At 40.5% G+C, this 23745-nt stretch overlaps 1 protein-coding gene across 1 annotated transcript in view; it reads left to right on the plus strand.

Moving 5' to 3' along the window:
- Window positions 1-23745, plus strand: part of LOC133027447 (putative uncharacterized protein MYH16) — a 54357-nt gene that overhangs the window by 13060 nt on the left and 17552 nt on the right. Inside the window, exons 3-10 of the mRNA XM_061094458.1 lie at window positions 7116-7343; window positions 8847-8951; window positions 10979-11065; window positions 13134-13279; window positions 15879-15969; window positions 18435-18508; window positions 18832-18902; window positions 20705-20850. Of these exons, the coding sequence (XP_060950441.1) occupies window positions 7116-7343; window positions 8847-8951; window positions 10979-11065; window positions 13134-13279; window positions 15879-15969; window positions 18435-18508; window positions 18832-18902; window positions 20705-20850 (948 nt within the window). The remainder of the gene's footprint in view (window positions 1-7115; window positions 7344-8846; window positions 8952-10978; window positions 11066-13133; window positions 13280-15878; window positions 15970-18434; window positions 18509-18831; window positions 18903-20704; window positions 20851-23745) is intronic.

Consider the following 23745-nt stretch of genomic DNA (forward strand, 5'->3'; position numbering starts at 1 on the left):
TAATAATATTATTCATTCCAAACATTTACACACAAGCATGATGCCAGAGATAATTTGGGAAAGAATGTGATCTTGTTGTTATAGAACATCTCTGCAGCACTGAAACTGTTTTTTTTTGGGCAGGCTAATTATTTCACAACTTCTGCTGCCACATCTTTGCCACACTCACAAAGTCATCCATGAGAAAGAGAGAGGCAATATCATTATCAGCTAGAGTTCAACTCCAGAGAACTTTGTCATCTCTGCACAGCTGGCCAATCATGGCATGAGATGGGTGCGAATGTCTAGTTTTCCATTTCCAGAAAGGTATAGACATTGTCAGATACTCGCCCTTCTTACGATGTCGGATAGGTTTCAGAAGCCTAACAAGCACTTTGAGAGTTGCTCAGTTGGCATGCTTGAACATGCATGTAGCCATGTAAGCTGCTCTGCAAGGTCATGCATTTAGCTAAATGCTAATTGGACAATATTATCATAGTGACAGTGCTAATCTGCAGGTAGAAAGTTGATCACGTTCAACATCTTAGTTTAGTGTGTTAACATGCTCACATTTATGCCATCACTTTTGCAGATATTTATTTTAGACAATAAAACGTTGTCTTGATGGCGGAGCTACAGTAAATTAAATTAATGAGGAATTTAAGGATTACCACTGCAAGAAAAAAGAAGAAAAAGAAACAATTTAATTTGCTTCTATACAGTTGTTCCAACCTTTTTTGGGTACAAATGGATACAAATGGAGAAAGGTCCACTGTTTACCCCCTAATTACTGTTAATGTGAAATAAATGTGGAGCGTTACTGCAGAGCTATCGAGATGCCCCAGTTCTGCAAGTGGAAAAAATTTGGTCTGGACTGGCTTTCAATTTTCTGGAGCCCAAGGCAAACTGTGGGACAAAAGACTGGTAGTGAGATATGAATGAGCACGGTGAAGGGAGGAGAGAGGAGGGTGAGGGGGGTAGCTAGGGAAGAGAGGACTGACTTGATGTTCAAAGGCAAATGAAAGCTAGAACAAATTGTTGAGGAGAGATGAACTTTGAGGTTAGCAGTCTAGGCCAACAAAGAGACACTCAGACTGCATGGGTAATGAGACGCTGCTGAGGTTAGAACTCTCCAACATGTTCACATCCTCTCCTGCTGAGTGCTTTAAACTTCGATGTTTCCTCTGTTATTACATTCTTGGTTGAGATCAGGCGTATTAGCATATCTTGCTGCAGCATGATTCTAAGAACAGTCTGCCTGTCTCAACAACTACCCAATGGATTGGTTGCAAATTGTGTGCAGATATTTATGGCTCGTAGACAATATATTCTGAGGACTTCAGTGAACCCCTGAGTTTTTATCTAATGCCACTGAGAGGTTGACATTTGTATTCCCCGTCAAGGAGGTAATTTTTGTGTGCCTTTGTTTCTTTGTTACCATGATTACACAAACACTTCATGACGTATTACCTCGAAACTTGGTGGAAGGATACAGTATGGGTCAGAAAAGAACCCATTACGTTTTGGTGCAGATCCAGTTCAGGGGGCTGATTCAGGAATTAGTTTTTACTTTCTTTAACATTGGGAGATCACTTCACAGATTGCAGGGGTAAGTAAATAAAATGTAACCTGCCTTTTTTAGTGAACTGAAATACATGATTGTGCAATTTGATAGAGCTTGACTGAATTTAAGGAGACTATTCTGCCTTAATGGAGGTATGAGCTCTACTGAGTCTCATTCTAGCTTTTAGTTTTTGACAACTATGGATGCTTCAATTTAGAATGGATTAAAATCTTGTAATGATCACAGTGCCATGATCATTGTGGTATATGCTTTTTCGTGTGTGTGTGTGAGTGCGTGTGTGTGTTTTTTACAAGACTCCAAGATAGATATCTGAGGTTAAAAGCATCCGGCAGCTGAACCCACAACCTCCTCTTCCCTCTGGTGTTATCAGTCATCTTCCTTTTGGAATGCCAACAGGCAGCTGGTAATTAAATGTGAGGCTTTCTACCTTTATGGAGGCCCTGTCTTGGACCATGACACTCTCAGAATATGGGTTTCATTTAGCACGAAGGATTGGAACATGGGCAAAGATCATCTAAGCGCCTTCCTGTAATGCTTTGATCTACAGTAACCATGCCCTTATGTTAGCGTATGACTCCGGAATCAGGATCAACTGCAGGTCAGATCTCTTGATGTAGGAATGAACAAGACTCAAAGGAACTGGCTTCTCTTTATACTGTTTCTTGCTTCTGAGACTTAAGAGTTTGTAATGATGGAAACCTGGTGGTATTTGATTTAGTTGTGTATCTGATTCAATGGCAGCCTTCTTGTCAGATATGAGTGTTGGTGTTGGACATGTGTGGTGTCTGGAGAGGCAGTCTGGGTGAGCTCAGTGTCTCTCAAGCTCGAGTGGGAGTCAAAGAAAGAGATCTCTCTGTGCTGCCTTTCTGCACAAGAACCCAGACCACATTGTTAGAATAAAACAATTTGAATTCTCAGAAATCCTGTATTTTGATGGTTTTTTTCGGCGGCTGGATGTCATCCACGCCTCAGTGGCACTGGCAGCTTATCCTTGCTCATATGAGCATGTCCACATTGGGGCCATTTTAGATTCAGTGTTATTTTAGCTTCATGTGATTTAGAAAGGTTATATTTCTACAAACCCTGGTGACAATCCCTACAGCTGTAAAGGGAAAATTTGTAAGTGTTTGTCTCTTGAGTAATTTTCTACAAATATTGATGTACTTTTTTATTTTTACATCATTGCTGATGTATGTGCTCTTGCGAATTTGTGTCACTAATCTGCACATTTTATACACATATTAAAATTAAAGTACAAACATCTTGAAGCTGTAGAATTGTTAAGTACACATACATGTACATGGGGAGTACCTGGAGTAGAAATGTATGGCCCTCAGTGGAGCCATTTATCTAAAAGAGATCTGTTTTCTTCTGATTCCAATAGTTCATATGGTTATTTGAGGCATATATTTTCCACTTGTTTCCTATAGCACACATAATTCATAAGTCATTTTTTATCTTAACAATGCTACAGCTCTTTAAATTCTGCATACAGTAAATATACAGTTGGACAAAAAATAAGTTAAGGCTCACTTATTTGGTTTTTCTGGAATTTCCTTTTTTTTATTTTCTGAATGTTAGAGAATTCAAAGTATAAACACCTGAAAACTGCTATTTTAAAAGTTATGTGTTTTTGTAACTATAGTCTGTTTTTCTTCCTAGTTGTAGCTAAACCATTTCTCCTGGGAAAACTAGACTCTTTGTGGGTCCCGGTGGCTTCATTCAAGAAAAGATCCACACTTGAATCTAAAGCACAATATGCCTCGTTGTTCTTGCTAAGATGAATGCCATGGCATTGTGGGGGACCATGTGGCCGTGGGCGCACAAGACATTTATGTCAATTATAATGTAGACCGTGACGAGAAAAGGCATTTTTGACTCTGGAATAGTGCCCTTGTTTTCTTGTCCTTCTGTGGTGTGGCTGTGATAGTACAGCTGAGGGCTACATTTCTGTGGCAGACTGATACAGCGTTAAAGGATTTTCTCCTCAACTGACATACTACACCAACCGCCATCCCTGTGGGACACCTTCGGACCCCCTCGAAACTCTGAGGAGGCACCTGTTTCTGTGGGAGGAGACTGGTGTGGGGAGAGAAGACGGCAGAGCTATTCGTTGTGGTGAAACCGGCGAAACCCAGTCCAAGAGGGGATTGAGCAGTGGCTACCTGCATAGGATTATTAGTAGCAGCTGCAGGCTGTGGACCAGCTGGGAGCATGTACGCAGGAATGTTTAGATTTCAGTAGCTCTCCCTAAAAATAAAGAGATGAGTGGTTGATTGAGGATAGAAGGTGCAGTGAGAGAGAGAGAGAGAGAGAGAGAGAGAGAGGGAGGGAGAGAGAGAGATTGGCAGAGAGAGAGAGGGACAAAAGCAAAATAGGTTAGAGAAAGACAAGGCTGAAGGATTAGATAGTGTGAGGAAGACACAGAAACGGTAAGCAGAGCTCCAAGTTTGTTAAGGGGGAGAGAGAGAGAGAGAGAGAGAGAGAGGATCTGTGATCCACCTGGGACAAGAAGAACAGCTGTACACCAAGTGAAGGAAGAGGAAAGACGTGGTTAAGCCTCTTTGAAGAAGTATAGAAACACTTCAAGAACAGACGGGCAAGTTGCTACATTGCTAGACAGGTGAGGTCCGCACAGTAACAGTTTATAGACTCTGGGAAGCAAAGTCAGGAGGATGTCTGTGAGGCAGCAGCGTCAGAGTCGCCACTCCCTGTCTGATGACTCTGAGGAGACCAATGGGAACCATGCAGATCCTGGACCAGAACCAGAACCTGAAGAATTGGACTGGGATGGCTATAGCACAACACTGGAGCATCGGTTAGCAGCTGTGGGTAACTCTTGCTGCCAAATGTTTGATTGTGAATGACTAATGTAAACCTATAGAGGTTTGCTATTCTGGTTTTTGTATCAAACCCAAAAATGTCAATGTGTAAAATATTAAGCATTTACTCTCTGACCTGGCTCATGTATTATCGTATTAGCATACATAAATCTTTACTCACCTGCAGTGTTAGACACGTTTGATGAACATTTTTCAAATTTTATACAGTTTGAAAAATATTAATTTCTCAAGAGAAAATTAATTAGTTGAGCGATCTCAAGGGTGCTGTTAAACAACATCAAGCAAGACACTAAAGTTAGGATACCTGACCCGAGACAATCAGGACCCAACGAGGCAGGCAGGGCTCAAACAAACATTTTGAAACGATATTCCGGTTCAAGTTGGCTTAGGTCACAGGTGGCTGTGCTGTCTTCTTGATTTTGTTGCTGTACATGCCTGATATAACAGAAAACAACAGGCTTGGGTAGAGCTTGGACACAAAACACAATGCCTGTTGGGTTAGGGTCGTGCTTGGCTAACTTTCTATCTTGCTCAGATGGGTTCGAACTGAAAATTGCAGCCCAAGCCCAAGCATCACCTACTTGTCATAATCTTATGTAACTAACATTTGTACAAATATGAGACATGCTTGTTGAACAAATTATGCTTTGGAGTTGTTTATTGATCATTAACAGTAAACTTAACCTCAGTGGCTGCATGCAGCCCCATCCTCACAGTGATCGATATTAACAACAAAGCTACTTCCTGAATGTAGGCTTATGAGCGGCTAACGTTAGCAAGCCAGCTAAGAAGACCCAATATTTAGATAAGACCACTTGACCGGGATTCACATACTGTACATCACATAGGCTGTACTCATTTCATAGAGTTTACTTATTGCCTCCCCATCCAAACTCTTGTAGCTAAGTCATTAAGTGCTAGGCCTACGTTTGTCTCAGCCCAGAGAGACCAAACTTATATAACACTATAAACTTGTGACTGTCACTGACAGCAGAGAGAACAGACGATTTCCGTTAATATGCCCAATTCCTACAGAAAATTAACTAGTTGTTGTTGATAACTAGCTTAATGAATGTAAATGGTAAATAGCTTTTCTAATCTTGATGACCACTCAAAGCGCTTTACAGTACAGTTTTGCAATTCACCCATTCACTCAAACATTCATACAGTTGATCTGATGGCAGTACTTTTTTCTATGGCGTTTTCAGTATATTGCTTAAGGATACTTCAGCATGCAGATGGGGAGGACTGGGATTAAGCCGCCGACCTTCTGGTTGGAGGACGGCCGCTTTACACCTCACCCACAGCGGAAGCCCCACGTTTGCTTTCTAACTCTAACATACCAGAAGAAAAGAAAGTTTTGCTAACCACAGGAATCATTGAACAGGAGGATTGTCATGGTTGACAGTCAAATGTAAACACGCCATGATGGTGTTGATAACTATTTGTCATGAAAAAGTGGCCTCTGGTGTCAAAAATGGCTTTTTGATACTTACTCAAAAGCCCAAAAACAATACAAGTCAAATGGCAGAAAATGTTTTATTTGGCTTAACTAACGTTATAGTTTTTGGGCTCCAGCTCCACAGGCCCTCATTCAATCTGTATGTGTAAATGTGAGAGCATGTGCGAGAGAGATACTTCAGTGTATCCGTTTGTACTGATGTATATATTTGTGGGAACAAAGTACATATCCTCTGTGTGTTGGAGCTGGGATTGATCTACAACCTGTTCAGTCGTCATCAGGGTCAAGTGCTAAGGGTGCAAACAGTTTAGCACACGGGAGGAAATAATGTGAATTTCAGAAAGGCAGGGAGCAAACTCAAAGCAAGTAGGCTTTTACTTTTTATGGAAATAAATGCAGATGGAAATGTGGTCGCCTGATCATGTCACAAAAGCCCAGATATTTGGGTATGCTATTAGCTCGTTCCAAATGCCTTGCCCATGATGACTGGTCCATAAGAAAGTAACAGTAACCAGAGCAGGCGCTCAGAGTAAGGTCTTTTCACTCCTGTTATGGATGGCTGTTGACTGCGTGATCTGGTGTTTGGTAGAACTTGCTTATCTGGTCAGTACTGTACGTCACTGCGTTGCCTTTTCAGCGCTACTATATTAAGACAAGCGCAAACTTACAAAGGAGGGTTTCTTTTGACTTGGAAGAGGATAAGTTTCATCTTGTGGCATAACGTGCGGTAAGATCCTATTTGAATTAATTAATTCTCCCTTTGTTTGAGCTTCTTTTATTCAGCTAATCCCCTCTTATTATCTTTTTTCTCCTCATCTTCCACTAATTCTCTTAATTTTTTTTACCTCATCTGAACTCACTCTTTAAGAATGTTAACTACTTAATATCCAAAACTGCAGTGCATGTACAGTTTATTTAAAAGAATGTCAAGTTAAAAAGGAACATAAGCAAACTCATGTAAATGCCATGTAATATCATCAGTTTTGAGGTTTAAGTGCTTTAAAATCAAGACAGCAAAAAACAAGGACTGATATAAATTAAATCAATGCAGTTACTACCTAGGTTAATCAGAAGCAATAGAGCTATGTTCAAATACAACAGGTAAAAGAAAAGTCTAATGAGAGTATCTCAGCACAAAATGATTTCCTAGCAATCCAAAAATCAGTTTGAAAGCAAAATTCGAACTTCGTGCAATTCTGTTTGCATCAACTGAACTCACTGTAACTCTGTGCTTGTTAATCCAAAGGAACAGGAGAGCGCTCAGGCGTCCGAGCAGCGCTGTGTCCAACTGGAGAAGGTCCAGTGTGAGCTGGAGCTGCAGCTGTCGGGTCTTACAGACCGACTGGAAGAGGAAGAGGCCTGCTCAGCCCAGCTGAACCTCCACAGGGACAGGCTGGAGGCCGAGTGCAGCATCCTCAGACGAGACCTGGATGAACTGGAGAGCGCCCTGACTGCGACTGAGCAGAGTAAACAGGTGATGATGCCTGTTACACACAGACTGACTGGAGGCTCAATTATGCTGCCTTTGCATACAAAAAGCAATATGTCCATTTTAAAAGATGTAACTTTTACCGCCCACATGCATCCATGTATTATGTTCCCATGATTGTTAAGCAATAGCTGCACAGAGTCAAGAGTACTTGACCACAACAAACATGGCGATGGTGGACCGTGGTTATTATAATGCTTCTCTTAAGAAAGAGGAGAAAGCAACTGTTTGTCCCATTGCACAGCGAACTAACATTATATCGATGCCTACAGTTTTTGCTGAAACACTTCTGCCATTATAGCAATGTCTTCCTCATGTCTTATGGTTGTGCCCCCCAATATTTAGGGTGGTACTACTGTTTCATCCATATCTGTGGGTTTTCAGAGATGTGTGGCCAGGCCCGGCAAGTAAAATAGGACTTTACTTAAAATTAGTTTGTTAAATTTAGAAATGTCAAAGAGCTGGCAACACAACCTAAAAATGAAAAGAGAAACTCTTGATCTTGAGTTACTCCAAAAAAAATAAAATTGTTAATTTCCTGAGCAATGCGTTACATTTTCTTTTCTCTAGCATTAGAATAAAGTTTAAATATGCTTTGATTTCCTGTTTTCAAACTAAAAGCCTCTTAGGTTCCCTCCGCTCTGAGCAGTTTAACTGCTGTAAACTGATATAGAGAGAAGAGGGATGACGGACAAATGAGTTGTCGCTGCCATTCAGAGACAGAATTATTGTCAAGTGGTAAACACATTAAATATGTGATGATGAAGCACTGGGTCCTCCACGCAGACACTAACAAGCAGAGGCTGTTTTGAAATCTCCATTACAGCCCCTCACCAAACCCCCTTTATCTGTCCCACTGAGGGGTATTAAAGGATTAAGATGCTATCTCAGTTCAGGAATGTCACAAGAATGTACTGTACTCTCCAGAGCGCATGTGAAGATGGAAGAACTGGCAGAAGGTGTTGTTGATTTAGCCTCTGCAAATTTACACTTATTCTTTTGTTCTGGGTCACAGAGTTGAGATCTTGATCCTCTGGTTATATGAAGGTTTTCTTGGCTAATTGGTCGCTCACGTGGTGAAGATACAGTAACAGGGAGGTGGGAGAGGACTCCAGCACAGTACATGCAACAGGACCAGACCTGTTTGAAAGCAGAGTTGACACTAGGCTTTGAAAAAAAGAAGAAGAAATTACGTGACCCTGTCTAAAGTTTGTGGTATGCTGTCATAATAGTTATTAGCACCTGGAGATGATGTCTTTCATCCAAAAGAGGCAACATTTTTGAAGTGGATTCACTCATCTGTTCAATCCGAACTGTATTGTAAAACATATTTGTGGCCCTTTCATGGCTGCATGCCCAAGAGGAACGCATTCATAACAGAGAGAAGTGGTTCAGCAGAGCTATTAGGAAGAAATCTAACATGTGCTGATGAATGTAATGGTATACGTTTGGTGATTCATATTATGTACTCTATCTTTCTGTTTGTAGTCATCAGACAGTGAGCTGAGGAGGCTGTCAGAGCAGCTTTCTCAGAAGGACGAGGCGGTGCAGAGGCTCCAGAAGGAGAAAGAACATCTGGTGGAGCTCAGCCAGGTGAGCGTGGTGAAGCATCAGGGTGAAATACTGCTGCACAGTATGCAGTTGTAATGGGCCATTCCATTCATTTAATACTATGCTTCCATGAAGTTGGGGGACTTTGGAAAGACAGCTGAAAAAATGGTTCATAAATGAAGCATTACACAGTAAAAAAACAAGAATTAGTCTCCAAGCCCTGACTGAGAATACCCTGATGACATCACAAGGGATCTTTTTTTGCATTAAAGCTCACAAGTCCCACTTCCTCTATGCTAGTGGATGGGACAAAAAGTCAGAATACGTGTAAAAAATTTATCTTCAAGTGCTAATTTTTTGGTTTTAATTTGTTATTTGAGGCTATAAAAACTGTGAAATGTGATTGACAGCTGAGACTGAGTCAAGACTGGACAAGCTCTTGTATTGGCTGGACTTCGATACTGTGGCTAAATCCCCAATAGTTTCATGCAGACTCTGGCTTTAAATGCGCCTGATGTCAGCCTTGCGCCTTCACAGAGGTTATTTTCTAAGACTTTACTGAAGTCCTTCAGAGCCAGAGGAGACAGGCTCCGTTTGGGCGGGACAATGAAGTTAATGGTGCCTTTTGAGTTTCTTATAAACAACCAAAGTTACGTTAACTTTCAAATGTTATTCACCAAAATGCACTGTGTGTATCCTTAGTAATAACATAGAACATAGTAATATAAATGTACTACCATGCATAGTGAGATGTATTGCTATACAGAGTAAAATAATATACTTGTAGTATAGGTCAAGACTGTCATAAACCCTGCCCAGTACATGTTAACAAATGGGAAATGTGCCAAACATTTTTTCCCCAAAGATGGTTCACTTCTTGCAGAACCTCATTCATCAGGGTTCATCACATTAAAAAGAAGACAGTGACTCATCGTTTACTTATTTGCCTTTTCCGGAGCTTTCAGCTGCCTCCTCTCAGCAGGCAGATTTCACACATGTGCCGCACAGGTTCAGAAAACATGGGAATATTTCATTTGACATCACTTAAGTATGTATAGTAAGTTCCACGTAGATATCCAGAACTACATTTTACGGGCTACAGCTTTAAAAATTCTGATGAAGACCATGACCAGCAGCCGAAAGTTCTTGAAAAGAATAAAGAGTAAACCTTGAGTTTGTTTTGTTTATTTATTTTGTTTGTTTGTTTGTTTGTTTGTTAAACTAGTGTCTTCACAATCAAGAATCAATCATGGCCATTAAATTTAATGAAACCCCAAAGTCACTTACAATAAAGATTGAAGGCTCGGTTGAAACTGTGTAAATCATTTTGACAGCATGTCCTGCTGTTTGGCTCTTTTTGTGATTGTTCATAAAGCCTTGTCTTATTTGTCAGTGCATAGATACCTCACTTACTGTTTGACTGAGAGTGAAACATACTTTGAGGAAAACACAACCATATGGCCTGAAGACCTTCCAAAAGTCGCTCTTGTAATAAATCTGCTCCTTATAACTGTACAACACTAGACTTTCAAAAGCCGGGCAGATGCTCTGAAATCTACAGGAATCGTAACCTTTAACAACCTCATGATGCTCTGTGGCTGCTACAAGAGGCTGTGTTCACTAATCTCTCCCAGATGCTTTGATCAACAGTAGCCGATCTGCTTCATTGTGTAATCTGCAGGAGCAATTTAGCATCAGCCCTTATTTTTCTCCCTTTGTTTGTTGACCATGTCTTACAAATTGAACCAAGAACAAAAAGAGGAACTTGCGAACAAAGCACACGATGTGGATCGTATTGGCATCATTGGGGCTCTTGCAGCTGTTTCAGTAATTTTTAGGCAGTCACTGAGTTTGGTGTTCCGATGCTTTAGTTCCCCTTGATGGAAAGATGGAGAGAAACTCTCTGATCTGTCAGATCAGACTGGAGGTGACTTCTGACATTTTCTCTGCAAGCAAACAACCTCCATCTTCCAAGCGCCAATGTGGCAGACAGATGGATGTGATGGAGGATCAGTGATTGAGGGACACATGTGCAGCCCAGGCTCATGCATCTTGTTTCACCCCTACAGCAGGCCATCGAGGACCTACAGAGCGAAGAGGAGAAAGTGAACTTCCTGACCAAAGAGAGAACCAAGCTCCAGATGCAAGCTGAGAATGTAAGAACATATTTTGAACTTTTATAGGTCGGTAATGCAACATATAATATTTTATTTGTGAATCATTTAATTTACATTTTCAAAACTACATTTTAGTTTTGAAAACTCCCATCCTATACTTTCCTATATCCTTCTCTTATCACATTACCCTTCTGTTGCACCTCATTGCCAATCCAAGCAAAAAAATCCCCACTGTCACTTTTTGCCATTGCTTTTCTTTGTGGGCTCTCATGCCCATCTAGTTTGGGCCAGACTTTCCAGTTTTGTCCAAAACCTAAATAACAGATGTGAAAGTGGCCTTAGACCATGATCCAAAAAAATGTTCATCTAAACGAGGTGACCTCGATCTGGATGTTAAAAAAATTTGTTTGGATAGTTCAGACTGTCTGACCACTTGCCCGAAGCTGGATCAGCAATTGACAATTGACAGCAATTGCTGGTTGTCTTTGTTTCTGTCAAAATAATGGTTAAATGACAAGGGCGCTAGTTTTTGCTAATAGTTATAAAATAATGATTAGAGTGGCAAAATTTTGTGAAGTGAACCAGGTCATTAGTATTCTCCATTTATACGGAACGGCTACTACTATTTTGTCTATGCACTTTTTTAAGTTAAGTTAGCCAATACAATAGTTAAATCGTCAATACGCCATGCGTGGCCGTCTACAAATCAATCGATGTCTAGTGTAGGTAGAGACAGCCCATGTATTGATGGAGGCAGAATGTTTGGGCTGTATGTCAAACAAAGTTATTCATAATGTGAACTTACCAGATCAAATATAAATATAAACATGAACCGTGTTGTGGACCTTAAGATTTTCCGCAACCAATTGCAAAGTAGCCGATCTGCCTCCTGTTTACAGCAGCAAGCACCCACTCCCGATGAACAATACAATATTAAAGATTTAATTCAGATATGTTTTGAGAGATGATAAAGTCAAAGTACCTCGGCGGCTGGCACAAGCTTTTGCCATAACATAGATATCTTGTAACTTTTAAAGGTCGTAAAGTTAACACATTACAAAACTGTTGTATTGGCTCACCGAGCAGACGTTAAGTATGATAGTAGTAGTTGGGTTGTAATTCTGACCATGTGATGAAATGGAGTCATCACACTCCTTTTATTTACATTTATTAGAGTTCAACCGATATGGTTTTGTACAAAATTGACCTGTATATATTCATAGAACAAATTGGCAAGGATTTTTAAGATGTTGTTATCAAACTGTTGTGACAAAGACATTTTATCGAGTCTTGATATTTTACAGTTTTCACCGTTACATTTGATAAATAACTAAAAGAAAAAAAAAACAATTCATCCTATTAGGAAACTATTTGGAACTTGAACATAATATTATTTTTGTCTGTGAAAGGCTCAGATCAGTTGGTGTATTTCAGCCAACCAATACATCTGCGGTAGCTTTGTGTGCCATTTGAAGTGGATAGTACCATACAGCTGGATTATTGCTGATGAATCTCTGGCTTACCCAATTCATACTTCATGAAAAGTGACTGTATGAAATAGTTTAACTTTATACTGTAGAAAACAGCACAGTTGTGATTCACAGCAAAGTTACAAGGAAACATTTAACAACAGATAAAACTAAAACTCTCATGAAAATGTAACTGTTTAAACGTCACATCATATCAGAGGCAGAGTATTTCTTATTAGAGATCACGCTGAGATCATATTGCTCTAACATGTGTGCATCCTACAAAAACACATGCTGCAGTAATATTGTTATAAACCAACTATTAAACAGTGATATGAGGAATGGAAACTTATGTTAGTATTCCACTTAATTGTAACCCTGTTAGCCAATAGGCCTTGGCAAAGGTAGGGAGACATTGAATACATGTAATTTTATGCATAAAATGGTCCAATGTTATAAATGGTCGGAATAAAATATATTGATTATTGGCACAAAATATTAAAACTACTGGAAATTATAGTTTCAAGCTATTAGTACCCATTTTAGTCCTCAAAACCTCAATCAGTTTGAACTGTACTTTCTGCACTTGCAAGACATTATGCTCATAGATTCTCCTTCCTTTCATTGCCTGTGTTAAGTTGGAGTATCAGCTGGAGCAGGAGCACCATCAGCTCGGTGAGCTGGAGAAGAGCAGGAGAAAGCTAGAGGGGGACAGCCGATCCACTCAGGATAGTCTGGGAGAGATGGAGAAGATGAGGAGCGGTCTGGAAGACCTCATCAAAAGGTCAGTCAAAGATAGATTTTAGAGTATGGAAAAATGGAGACTACATCTCAATTTTGGGCAACAAAATAGTAGAATGTCCCACTCAGCCCAACTAGTCTTTGGGCCGACACAGCAAATATTTGCTTTGAAGCTAAAATTTAATTTTGGTGTTGGTCAATTTGAAGTATCTTTCTAACCACCCTTGCAAAGTGGTATGAATGGAAATGTTTGTGTGTGAGTCAGTTCACTGCTTTGGACGAGACTAGAAGATCTCAACAACTTTTTGGATGAATTGTCATGAAATGTTGTACAAACATTCAAGGTCCCAGCGGATGATTCCCACTGACTTTTATGATCCTCTGCCTTTTCCTCTAGAACAATGAGGTTGACATTTTTTGAGATTTACTGAGTTGCCTCGACACACTCAGATAGCTTACTGTGTAATTGGTTTAGACATTCATGAGCATTTCACATCTACATAAGGAGTAAGTCCTGTTCCACAACAACCATCACATTTGTTTGTTTTTCTGATTACCCTTATGGAATTCTCTCTAACTTGTGAAGTGGTAAATGAAAAGATGGTTAAACCCAACCCTCCAGTGAGTGATCATACAGCGGCAACACAGTTATAAACCTTAGAAAATGGAAATCTATGTTTAAAATATAAATCATTTATTAGCATAAATATATACTTTCTAAAATTCTTTGTCTGCTATAGACATCTATATCAGTGTACAGACATGTGATGCTGTCGATCGATGCATATGACATCTGGTCATGTCCACAGCTGTCTATCGATTGAATGGAAAGCTGCACCGATCCTATCTATTAAACCCAGGAAGACAAACTGGCCTCAAAAATGAATTGATATTCTGACATGATGCTGCTGCCCCAAGGCGCTCCTCAGTCCAGTCCCTCCCACTCCCACCTCTACCCACTACAATCCGGACATGTTGCTATCTGCCCTCAGTAATAAGAGAGCAAATTGGATCATTCACTATACTCTGCCTTGCAGCAACCAACTGTCAGAGAGCACAGCTGAGGCACAGGGGAATTATTTTTGCAGGTATTTGGTTATAAATCAAAGTAAGTACAGATAAATAGAAAATTTAGCCGATGATGGAGCAAAATGAAAAGTTGAGGGATTTTCAAAAGTGATGATCAAGAATGTGCATATCAGCCTTCAGGTCAGTTATCAGAGAACACACACCCACATATTTACTCTTGTTTTCACTGACGTTGCTAAGGTGCCATTTTGCAAACAGTCTGTTTTGGGAGAGAATCTGTCATTCAGCCAACTCAACTTTATTGCTTCATTTTCAATGAAGATTAATTGGCATGATTCTTCGATTAAAACTATGTTGTCATATCAGTAAAATTAACAGTTGATACGGTCAATGGATTAAATATTGCATGGTTATTAATAGCCATTAATATTGCCAGATAATGCACGAGCACTGTGGCTCTTTCTGTAACAGTCCTGTCTCATATATAACCTGTATTGACACCTATGTCTGAAAGGCAAAGGGCGTTACTGTAACACACAGATCAAGTCATTTTCAGGTTTGGTTGGGCAGATGGACCCAGGATGCAGAGTTTAAACAAAAGGTGTCCTTTTGATTGGAAAGTGTCTTTGGCAGAAAAATAACAACAAACGCAGGAATCTCAAAAGTCAAAACTGAAAAAACGAAGAGCACACGGGGAAAAACAGCAGAAGTTTACAGAGAGCAGAAGAAGCAGGGGACGCGAGCGCAGGAGATGAAGTACAACGACAGGAGATTATGACTGGCAGTAAGACAGACATCAAGACAAGCACAGGAGATCACGACAAACATTACAACGACAAACCGACAAAGACAAAGGAAAGCACAAAGGCTTATATACACACACAGGGAAGGCCGGGGTAATTGAACCCAGGTGGAACACATGTGGACGGGTGCAGGCAATCAAAAAGACAGGAAGTGAAAGAAAACACACCAGGAGCAGGGCCTACAAAATAAAACGGGAAACAGAACACGGAGTGGGAAAACACAAGGATATACATGCAACACGAGGTAATAATTAAACAGAAAACACTCTTAATAAATAGGCGGAAAAACACTGACAAATAAAAAACCTTTAATCAAAACATTAATGCTGAATGTGAAGGTCTGAAAAGTGCCACAATTTATATTCTAAATGCAGTTTTGCCACATTAGTCTCATCACAGGCTCTAAAAAGCCAAAAGAAAGAGGACAAGTGTATATGTGCAACATATTGTAAATTATCTGTTTACAACTGTATTTTGAGGTGATATGTCTTCATTCATGTACAATTTATGCTGTAGAGTATTTTATTATTTGTATTATTTATTTATTTTTTAATTTTATTAACACATCTTTACTCAAGGTCACTATTCCAAATTTCTCCTTAATATTCAAGCCCATCTCATGGTTTCTCTCGGTGGATTGAGTGCTCAATTTGTATTTATATTAACTGGAGTTTCAGCAAACTGGGAAATGTAAATATGATGCGAAATTAAGTGTTTTTTGTTGTGCTTAGTAACATTTCAATCCTTGAACTGACTTGGTTCCATTGGATGATTTTGATTGTGTTTATGATCTCCCTTTCCCCCCTGAAGGAAGGATCTGGAGCTCTGCAGTACCAGCTCCAAACTGGAAGCAGAGGAGGCCCTCAACAGCGGACTGCAGAGAAAGAGCAAAGAGCAACAGGTCAGTTTAGCATTGGTCTAGTGCAGGGGTGTCCAAACTACGGCCCGCGGGCCAACTGCGGCCCGCCATCCATTTTTAATTGGCCCGCATCAATGTCTAAAAATATAATGTATAAAAAAATTTAAAAAAATTTTTTTTTTTTTTTTTTTTTTGAAACTCAAAATTTAGTAGCGCTTAAATGGCACTTACTTGAAGCACTTTGTTTTGCTTTATGGGTCCAGGCTTCGTCGAGAGGAGAGAGGCCGTTGCATGCTTCTGCGTTTTCAGAGACACGCAAGAAGGGGCACGCAAGAGCCCCTTGCGTGCTTGCGTGCCCCTTCTTTCATGCTTGCGTGCGTTCACCAATTTTTGTAACTATACGACAAAGCTACGCAAGCCTCACGCAGCCCGCAAGGCTGTGATTGGTCCGCTAACTACATCCTTTCCAGAGTCATATTTCCGGTTTCCTGCCCCATAATACCGGCAGAAACCAAGGAAGATTTAGAAGAACGGATATGGACCAAATAGAAGAGCACTTGGCAGAAGAGATCTGAAAGTATGACCACTTGTATAACCCGTCACTGACTAAATACAAGGACACGCAGATGACCTGCAATTCCTGGAAGGTAGGTCGAGTGTACGAAGCTGTGCAGAATGATCAGGGACAAATTTGTCCTTCAGAAAAATTAATAAACAGTCGACAAAGAAGGTGTCTCTCAGGTTGTCTTCGACAAAAAACGTTACTCCACCTAGTGGTCTGGCGGTGAATTGCTTTGCTGACTTGCTAGCTGTCCCTCAGAATGCCACCACGCCACGCCCCCTCACCCTGAGCGACGCGACTGTCAACAGTCCACTCCAGGGCAGGGGGGCGTGGCGGCGTGAGTGGCCCAGTCCTTGGTATTTTTTTCTGTATGTGGCCCTCGGGACAAAAAGTTTGGACACCCCTGGTCTAGTGTGTGTGATGGTTTCCAGAAGTCAATCCTTTCAAGATGCACAAGGGCTGATTTGTTGGAGATTATCTCGAGTTTTTACAAGGAGGCAGAGAGAAAAAATCCAAAGAACTTCGCAGCATGACTCGGACCTTTGCATTCACACATACAGCCCCTGCAGAGAATTTCAGGAGAATATCCTGCAGAGTTCAGTGCAGCTTTAATAGTTTAACAGTTTGCTTTCAGTACCTTCACACTGGTGATGGGATAAATCCACACTCAAATTAGTTTTTAAGGAAGCCTGAGCTAATATTGCTTGTTTGAGTCAAAGAAACAACCATGGGTCTGTATAACCGTAAGTTTGAGATGAATATCATTTTTTTAACTGTGAATCATGCAAATCCACTCCAGAATAAACTAGAAATAGGAGAATCAGTACCTAAATGTTTGTATCACTATTATTCCAAGTCTACTGTTGCTGCAATGCACAACTGCATGTAGAGGATACATGAAGACTCTTTTTGCTTGATAGTCATCTGCCAGGCAGCAGGGTTGGTATGTGCCTTCCATCTGCAGCCTGTAATTTGAGATTATGTGATGACATTTTTCAAAGAGCTGCAAAATTACATGTCTCATCCAATATAAGCTAGTTCCTTGATAAAATCTAGCTCAACCTGCAGCTGGATTTCAATAATAATGTAAGGTCATAAAGGGCACTGATGGTAGAAAGCTCAGAGAAAGTTCACCAGGAAAAGCGTTTTCCTTTGACCAGAAATATTTGAATAATATTCGACTGGGATGAGAACCTCTATGGTGACTTGGTAGATGTATGAAAATCTGTTTCCTAAAAGGACATGCAGGACACTGCGCTGTAGCTTCCAGGATACATACCAGTCTTTCAGCAGAGCCGCTGGGCGCTGCTCTGTGATTGGATCACTCACTTCACACCTCCATGCCTGTCAAGAGATGGTTAAAACTCAACGCCTACATGATAACCATCTCCTGCGTCTATACGATGCTGTCACTAGGTGAAGTTTGGGTTTGAGATTCCCTCTTTTTTTGAAGACTTCAATATATCTCTGTTTGTGATTCCTTACATAGACGTCTCCACGGCAACGGAATAAACAACTTTGTGTTTGATCATTTGATTATGATATTGACTGATATCCATATCACCACTGCTTTAGCCAGTGTCTACAGACGGCATGATGTCATTGACACTTTCTTGGCATTGTGTATCTGATACAAAAACATGTGTTAAGTGGGTCACTGATCAAGAAGTTGCAGGCACAGCTTTTTCATAAGATATTCATACGACTTTTGACAATGATGAAATGTATCTTTTTCATTTAAGCGTTGCAGTTTGTTTGGGATCAACACAAAATACAGGTTTTTATGTAATGATATAATGCAAGAAAAAAAACTGTAAACAAATATGTCAGGTGCCACACACGGAGATGTCTGTTCTGGTTCCAGATCTCTGTTACAACAGACAATTTGAGTTATCATTGTGGAAAAACACAGTTGTAACACATTGATCATTTCAATCTAAACCAGGGATTCAGCAAAGCCCTCTCAGTCAAACACCTGAACATCCTCTTCGCTGACCTGTGCTCACTTTACTGTCACAGGTCAGATGTTGGTGGCACCTGTGTAGTGCTGAGGGTTTGCTTTGTGTTTGTTTGGTTGGCTCTGGAGTTTATGAGACCCGTGCGGATTGGGGAGAGGTTCTGTTCTTACAGTCATTGAGCTCTACACTCTAAAAAGAGGATTTGAGTAATAGTTGAAGTGATGTAAAGTTTTGAGTGAATCTCACTTAGTTTTCTGCTTTAGTGGTGGCAGTCCACGTTTGTGTACTTTATCAACTTAATAAAACAGCTTGTTCCTTTAATCCACATTTCTTATTTGAGTCAAAGCGCCTCATTTAAGTTAACCATATTGCGTCTGACGTCAGGACGTCAACTTCTGTTTTCTCCGGTGGGATTTCGTCGCCCGATCGCCGCCATCTTTCTTTTCCTCCAGCAGGTGAGTCAAGTGCACGATTTTTCTCCTATCAAATGATATATCATGTAAGGTATTAAATTGTCCCCTGAATATGTTGTTATGTTTTCATAAGAGCCAAGCTATTATATAAGTGTTAAAATGCGGTCACTTCGGGTTTTGTGTTTTGGTTAGTGGCTCCTCCGTACTTTCACCGGGGAAGAGTCGGGGCCGCTGCCCAGTCACGCTCAGCTTATGCGGCGTAAAAACAACCACTCAGGCCGGGGCAGGAGGCAGAGAGGACGGCATATATTCACATCAAGCTAACTCTGTGAACCAATGATTTATTTCACCCAGACTAGAGTCGGTGAGTTTGGAAGACGTGTGTTTTATTGTGGGTTAACATCGAGGTGCTAGCGGGGCTAGATGCTAGCGCTAGCCTTAGCTAGCCGTTTGCCAAGTTCTCCGACGCCCGAGCGAAACACTCCCGTTAAAAACCGTTCCCGGTGTCTTTCTTCATGGAGCCTGAGCCCCTCAGTTTGACATTAAAATGTATCTGCATCTCTGAAAATGTCACCGGGCTCAGCGGCTTCACTCCTGCCTGAAGTCCTGCACATCTGTGATGGCCCCTGGGTTTCGCGCACATCTCCCCGCTGAAACGGTCAGGCGGAGGGGGGTTCGGGCGGGGAGAGGAGCTGCGGGGGAAAGGGGCTCGGGGGAGAGAAGCTGGGTGCTTCGGCTGGTCGCCCCTTCTTGCGGCGGCCCTCGTATTTACGTTGGGATAGTATGGAGACGAGTCTCGCTGTGTCAAAGCACCACAGGTAACTCGTTACGCTAAGCGTACTCAGCTCAGTATTTCTGTGCCAGGGCGACATGACAACCTTTGTATTAATGTTGGGAGGTATGGAGATGACGGCGATAAGTGCTCACTGTGTGAAAGCACCGCAGATAACCTGCTCGTTGTCCCGTGTTACCAGCTCAGTATTTTCAACTAGTCACTACTGTGCCCATTAAGTCCATAAACAGGGCCATTTCTGGTGTAAAGAGCCTACAATGAACCTACATGTAGTACTGTTTAACTGTATACAGCTCTAACTAGACGCTGAACGTACCCATTTCATCCAGTATAAATTAACTTTTATATTCTTAACATGATTTTGTTCCATACGTTCCAGCTGGTTACTTGAGCCCAGGAAACAAGATTAACCTAAGGTAAGTTAAAATCCAAGAATGATTTCCATAGAATGTATTGTGACTGTATGTACAGGGCAGTGTCTTCTGAAGTGAGCAAAATAATTGCAATAATATAATAATAATTATGCTTTGAATGTACATTTGAGATGTGTGTATTTGTTTCAGACAAATTTGACAAATGTCAGCATGTTCCTCAAAATGACGTAAGTATAAATAAAGGCATAACAAATAAATAAATAGGACATACATGATTAAATGTCTTACATTTATTTCCACATTAATAAATTACCATTTTTTTATTTCTGTGTCTGCATGCTAATGAAAAAGGCGGTCCTAACCCTATACTCGTGGAGGATTGGTCACAGTAGTGCCTACAGAAGACAAGAGGTCCTAACCAAAGAGCCCAGCCTAAAGGATTTCAAGGACAGATGGCCTGCACTATTCCATCAAAGAGAGGTAATTATGGAACTGAAATGATCAAAGTTTCTCAGCTTTTGTATTAATTGGTTGTCCATAGTTTATATATTTGTTGTACTTTTTGGTGTATTTATATTTTTGTGGTTGTATATGCATGCTTCTGTGGCTACTTACAAAAACCTAAGGTTGTGTACAAGGATACCATATCAATTGTCATTTGTTTATGATCAACGCAGAGTTCCAGAGGCTCATGGCTGTTCCCCTGGAGGAGAAATTCATGGCCCAGTTAGATATGCACTCCAGTGAGCTGATCAGAGTCATCCGTTCCAAAGGAGGAGCAACACGCCAGAAGATTGCTGGCATCATGCAGACTTTGGACCAGGTAGATCTGTTTCCTCAGAGGAGATCCTGATTTGTCTTAATAGCTAAGGGGGGGTGTCACAGGTTATCTGTATCATTTATAGATACATAAACATGGGCAGACCAATGTTGACAGGTCTTTGATTTACAGGTCATGTTTTCAGCTGTAGGAAAGCTACACCATTGCACTCACATTGTTCTTTTTTTTATGAAAATCTAGAGTCACCTATGCCTCTTTTAAGCAGATGAAAAAGTTTAGCTCTAAGAGTTAAGACATCTGTTTTTAGAGATTTGGAAAATTAATCAAGATCATTTTTTCCTAGACTGAGGATATTCATCTTCGGAGAGAGTGTCTACTGAAAGCCCTCATAATATTCCTGGGAGAAGATGCAGATGACCTGATCAAGGAATATCTTGTTAGTTTTAACTAATATGCATGTCAGTCCAGGGGACATGCATAAATATCCTACACATGGTGCATTTTTGTCCTACCTAAGGCATAGTAACTGTATAACAGTGCAAAGTGCTGCCAATGATGTTTGGTTTTTGTGTCATGTACCCATCTGTAGGACTCAAGAGCTGAAAGTGCTGAGAAGGACCTGGAACAGCTCACCATGGCAGTATTTGTTAGTGGCAAAGAGGGGCAAGGATGCCAGGAGCATCCTTGCTTAACTTACGCATTTTGTGCAAATTTTTCTGAGCGAAAATGACCTAAATTATACATGTTTTTATGCATATGTGTTGGTTTAAAACCAAAATATTGTTGTGACATTTACTTACTTAAATAAAGTTTTTTAAAAAAAAGTCACATTTAAGAATGTCTTTTATTCCAGACAACTGAACATTTATATTGTTTAGAAAGTATTTTAAAATTGTATTGCACAAACTAAATTTACACACAAAGGTAACCTTAAAAACTACTTTCTATTAAAGCAAAAAATCAGGTATTTACGGTTCAATATATTACTTTTAGGTAAAGCAAATAATTGAGTTGGAAAATTGGGAAATTTTAAGTTGAATTGCCTTAAATCTAAGTTGCATATATGCACATTTTTGATTTGAATTATCTGAGATTATTAAGTTCAACTGACTTAAATCAATTGGGTTTGCCCAACCTGTTTATTTGATTTGATTCAACTTAATTGAATTGGGTGTTACCAATTGAAGTAATTAAATTAAGTTGGTCCAACTGATTTCTTTTTTCAGTGTACCTGTAAACTGATATCTCCTAATTTTCCTACATGCCATTGTTCTGTTTTATGTAGATTTAGTCTTTTCTTTTTATGTGTTACTTGAAGGCTACACAGCCACTAAATGCTTGATATGGTGACATCCCTAAATTGGCATGACTTTTTAGTTGGGTCCAAGACCCATCTCCCAACATGGAGGAATCAGAGTTTACGACCTATTTACAGCCAGTCACCAGGAGGAGATCCAGATGATTGGGCTTCACTTTTGAAAGCCGTCATGTCATTTCTATTGTCCATGGTCCATATTATCTGCTTGCTTACAGTTTTTTGAAAGATATATGCTATATATGATAAGCTAACTGCTGGCTTTTGAAGTAGCACCAGTTACTACTGTAGGAATTAAGCTACATATCCAGGCATGCTAACGTTAGCTGTGGCTATGTTACAGCAAAAATACACATCGTTTAAACTATCCCTCAGACACTTTTTCTCTGTTTTGGGTTTTGTAAATGCAAAAAGGCATCAGTGACTGTGACTTCTGACTAAACCACTGTGGCCTTATATGTGGAATAAAACAACTGAACCCCAAACAGCAACATAATGAAGGAAAAAGCCTTTGCAGAAGTGGCCACACAGATTATTAATACGACATTTTTGGTGTCTGCAGTGGAAAACCAACACAGCAGTGAGCACTGTGGTGTTGCACCAATGATGCCAGAAAAAGGCCATAATAAGTCTTCTGATTCCAAAAAGCCTTGTAGCACAAAGTCATTGAATAACTATGATTAGGATAGGTATATTTCTTCGCCCAATATTTGTGTGAGTATTCTGTTTACTCTGGTGTTTAGTCTGCATCTGTAATGTTCATACTGAGGCTTTTCCTGTGTATCTTACTCTGCCATCCAGATAGAATCAAGCAAGTCCAAGAGCTTTTATCTGTGTCACCGGTGCACGCTGTAGATAATGTGTTTTGTCTGTGTCAGTCTTTTCAATGGATTTAGAGAGAGAGTGACATTAGGAGATGGTTATTTCAAAGTTCAGGTGACTGCCGACGCCTCAGGGAGCCTGATTTTTCTCCTAGAAGTTTGTCAGGGGAAGAATAAAGAGCGTCTTTGTGGAGTGAAAGGCGATCGGTGTGTCTTCGGGGTTGGACATGTTTTCACATTTACTATAGCTTTGGCAGTCTTACTTTCTCACAATGAGACTATTATACAGTGTGTGCGTGCATGTATGTGCGTGCATGTGCAAAGACGCAGGTGGCTGGCCAGTTGACTGGATGGTCCCTCATTTCTGTCGCCCACTGTCTTTTTTTGGCATAAAGGTCACATGAATATATCCATAAGTTTCTGTAGAATCAGACGCTGACACACATCTCCCTCTTCAGTGTGCTGTGATTCGAAGCAGTTGGCTTGAAGGCAGGGTAATGGGGGGTCACAGTCCTGAATTCATACAACAGCCCCATCATACTCCTTAGTGGTTTTATTACACTGTCGTAAAGCAGTTATACCAAGTTACAGAGCTGTAAAGGATTATCACAACCCGAGGAACTGAACGCAGTCGTACCCTGCAGTCTGTTTGGTTTACACCAGATGTTTCCCTGGACGCTTTACATCAGATTTTTCCCCAGTGTTATTTACAGTCTAAGCTTCAGGTGATGCCTCATTCACCTCTGTGCTATGAAGCCATGTGAGCTATTGTGCTCTTATTTGTCTAGATTTAGCAACATC

Source organism: Limanda limanda, chromosome 21 (assembly GCF_963576545.1).
Source record: "Limanda limanda chromosome 21, fLimLim1.1, whole genome shotgun sequence".
NCBI lineage: Eukaryota > Metazoa > Chordata > Actinopteri > Pleuronectiformes > Pleuronectidae > Limanda > Limanda limanda.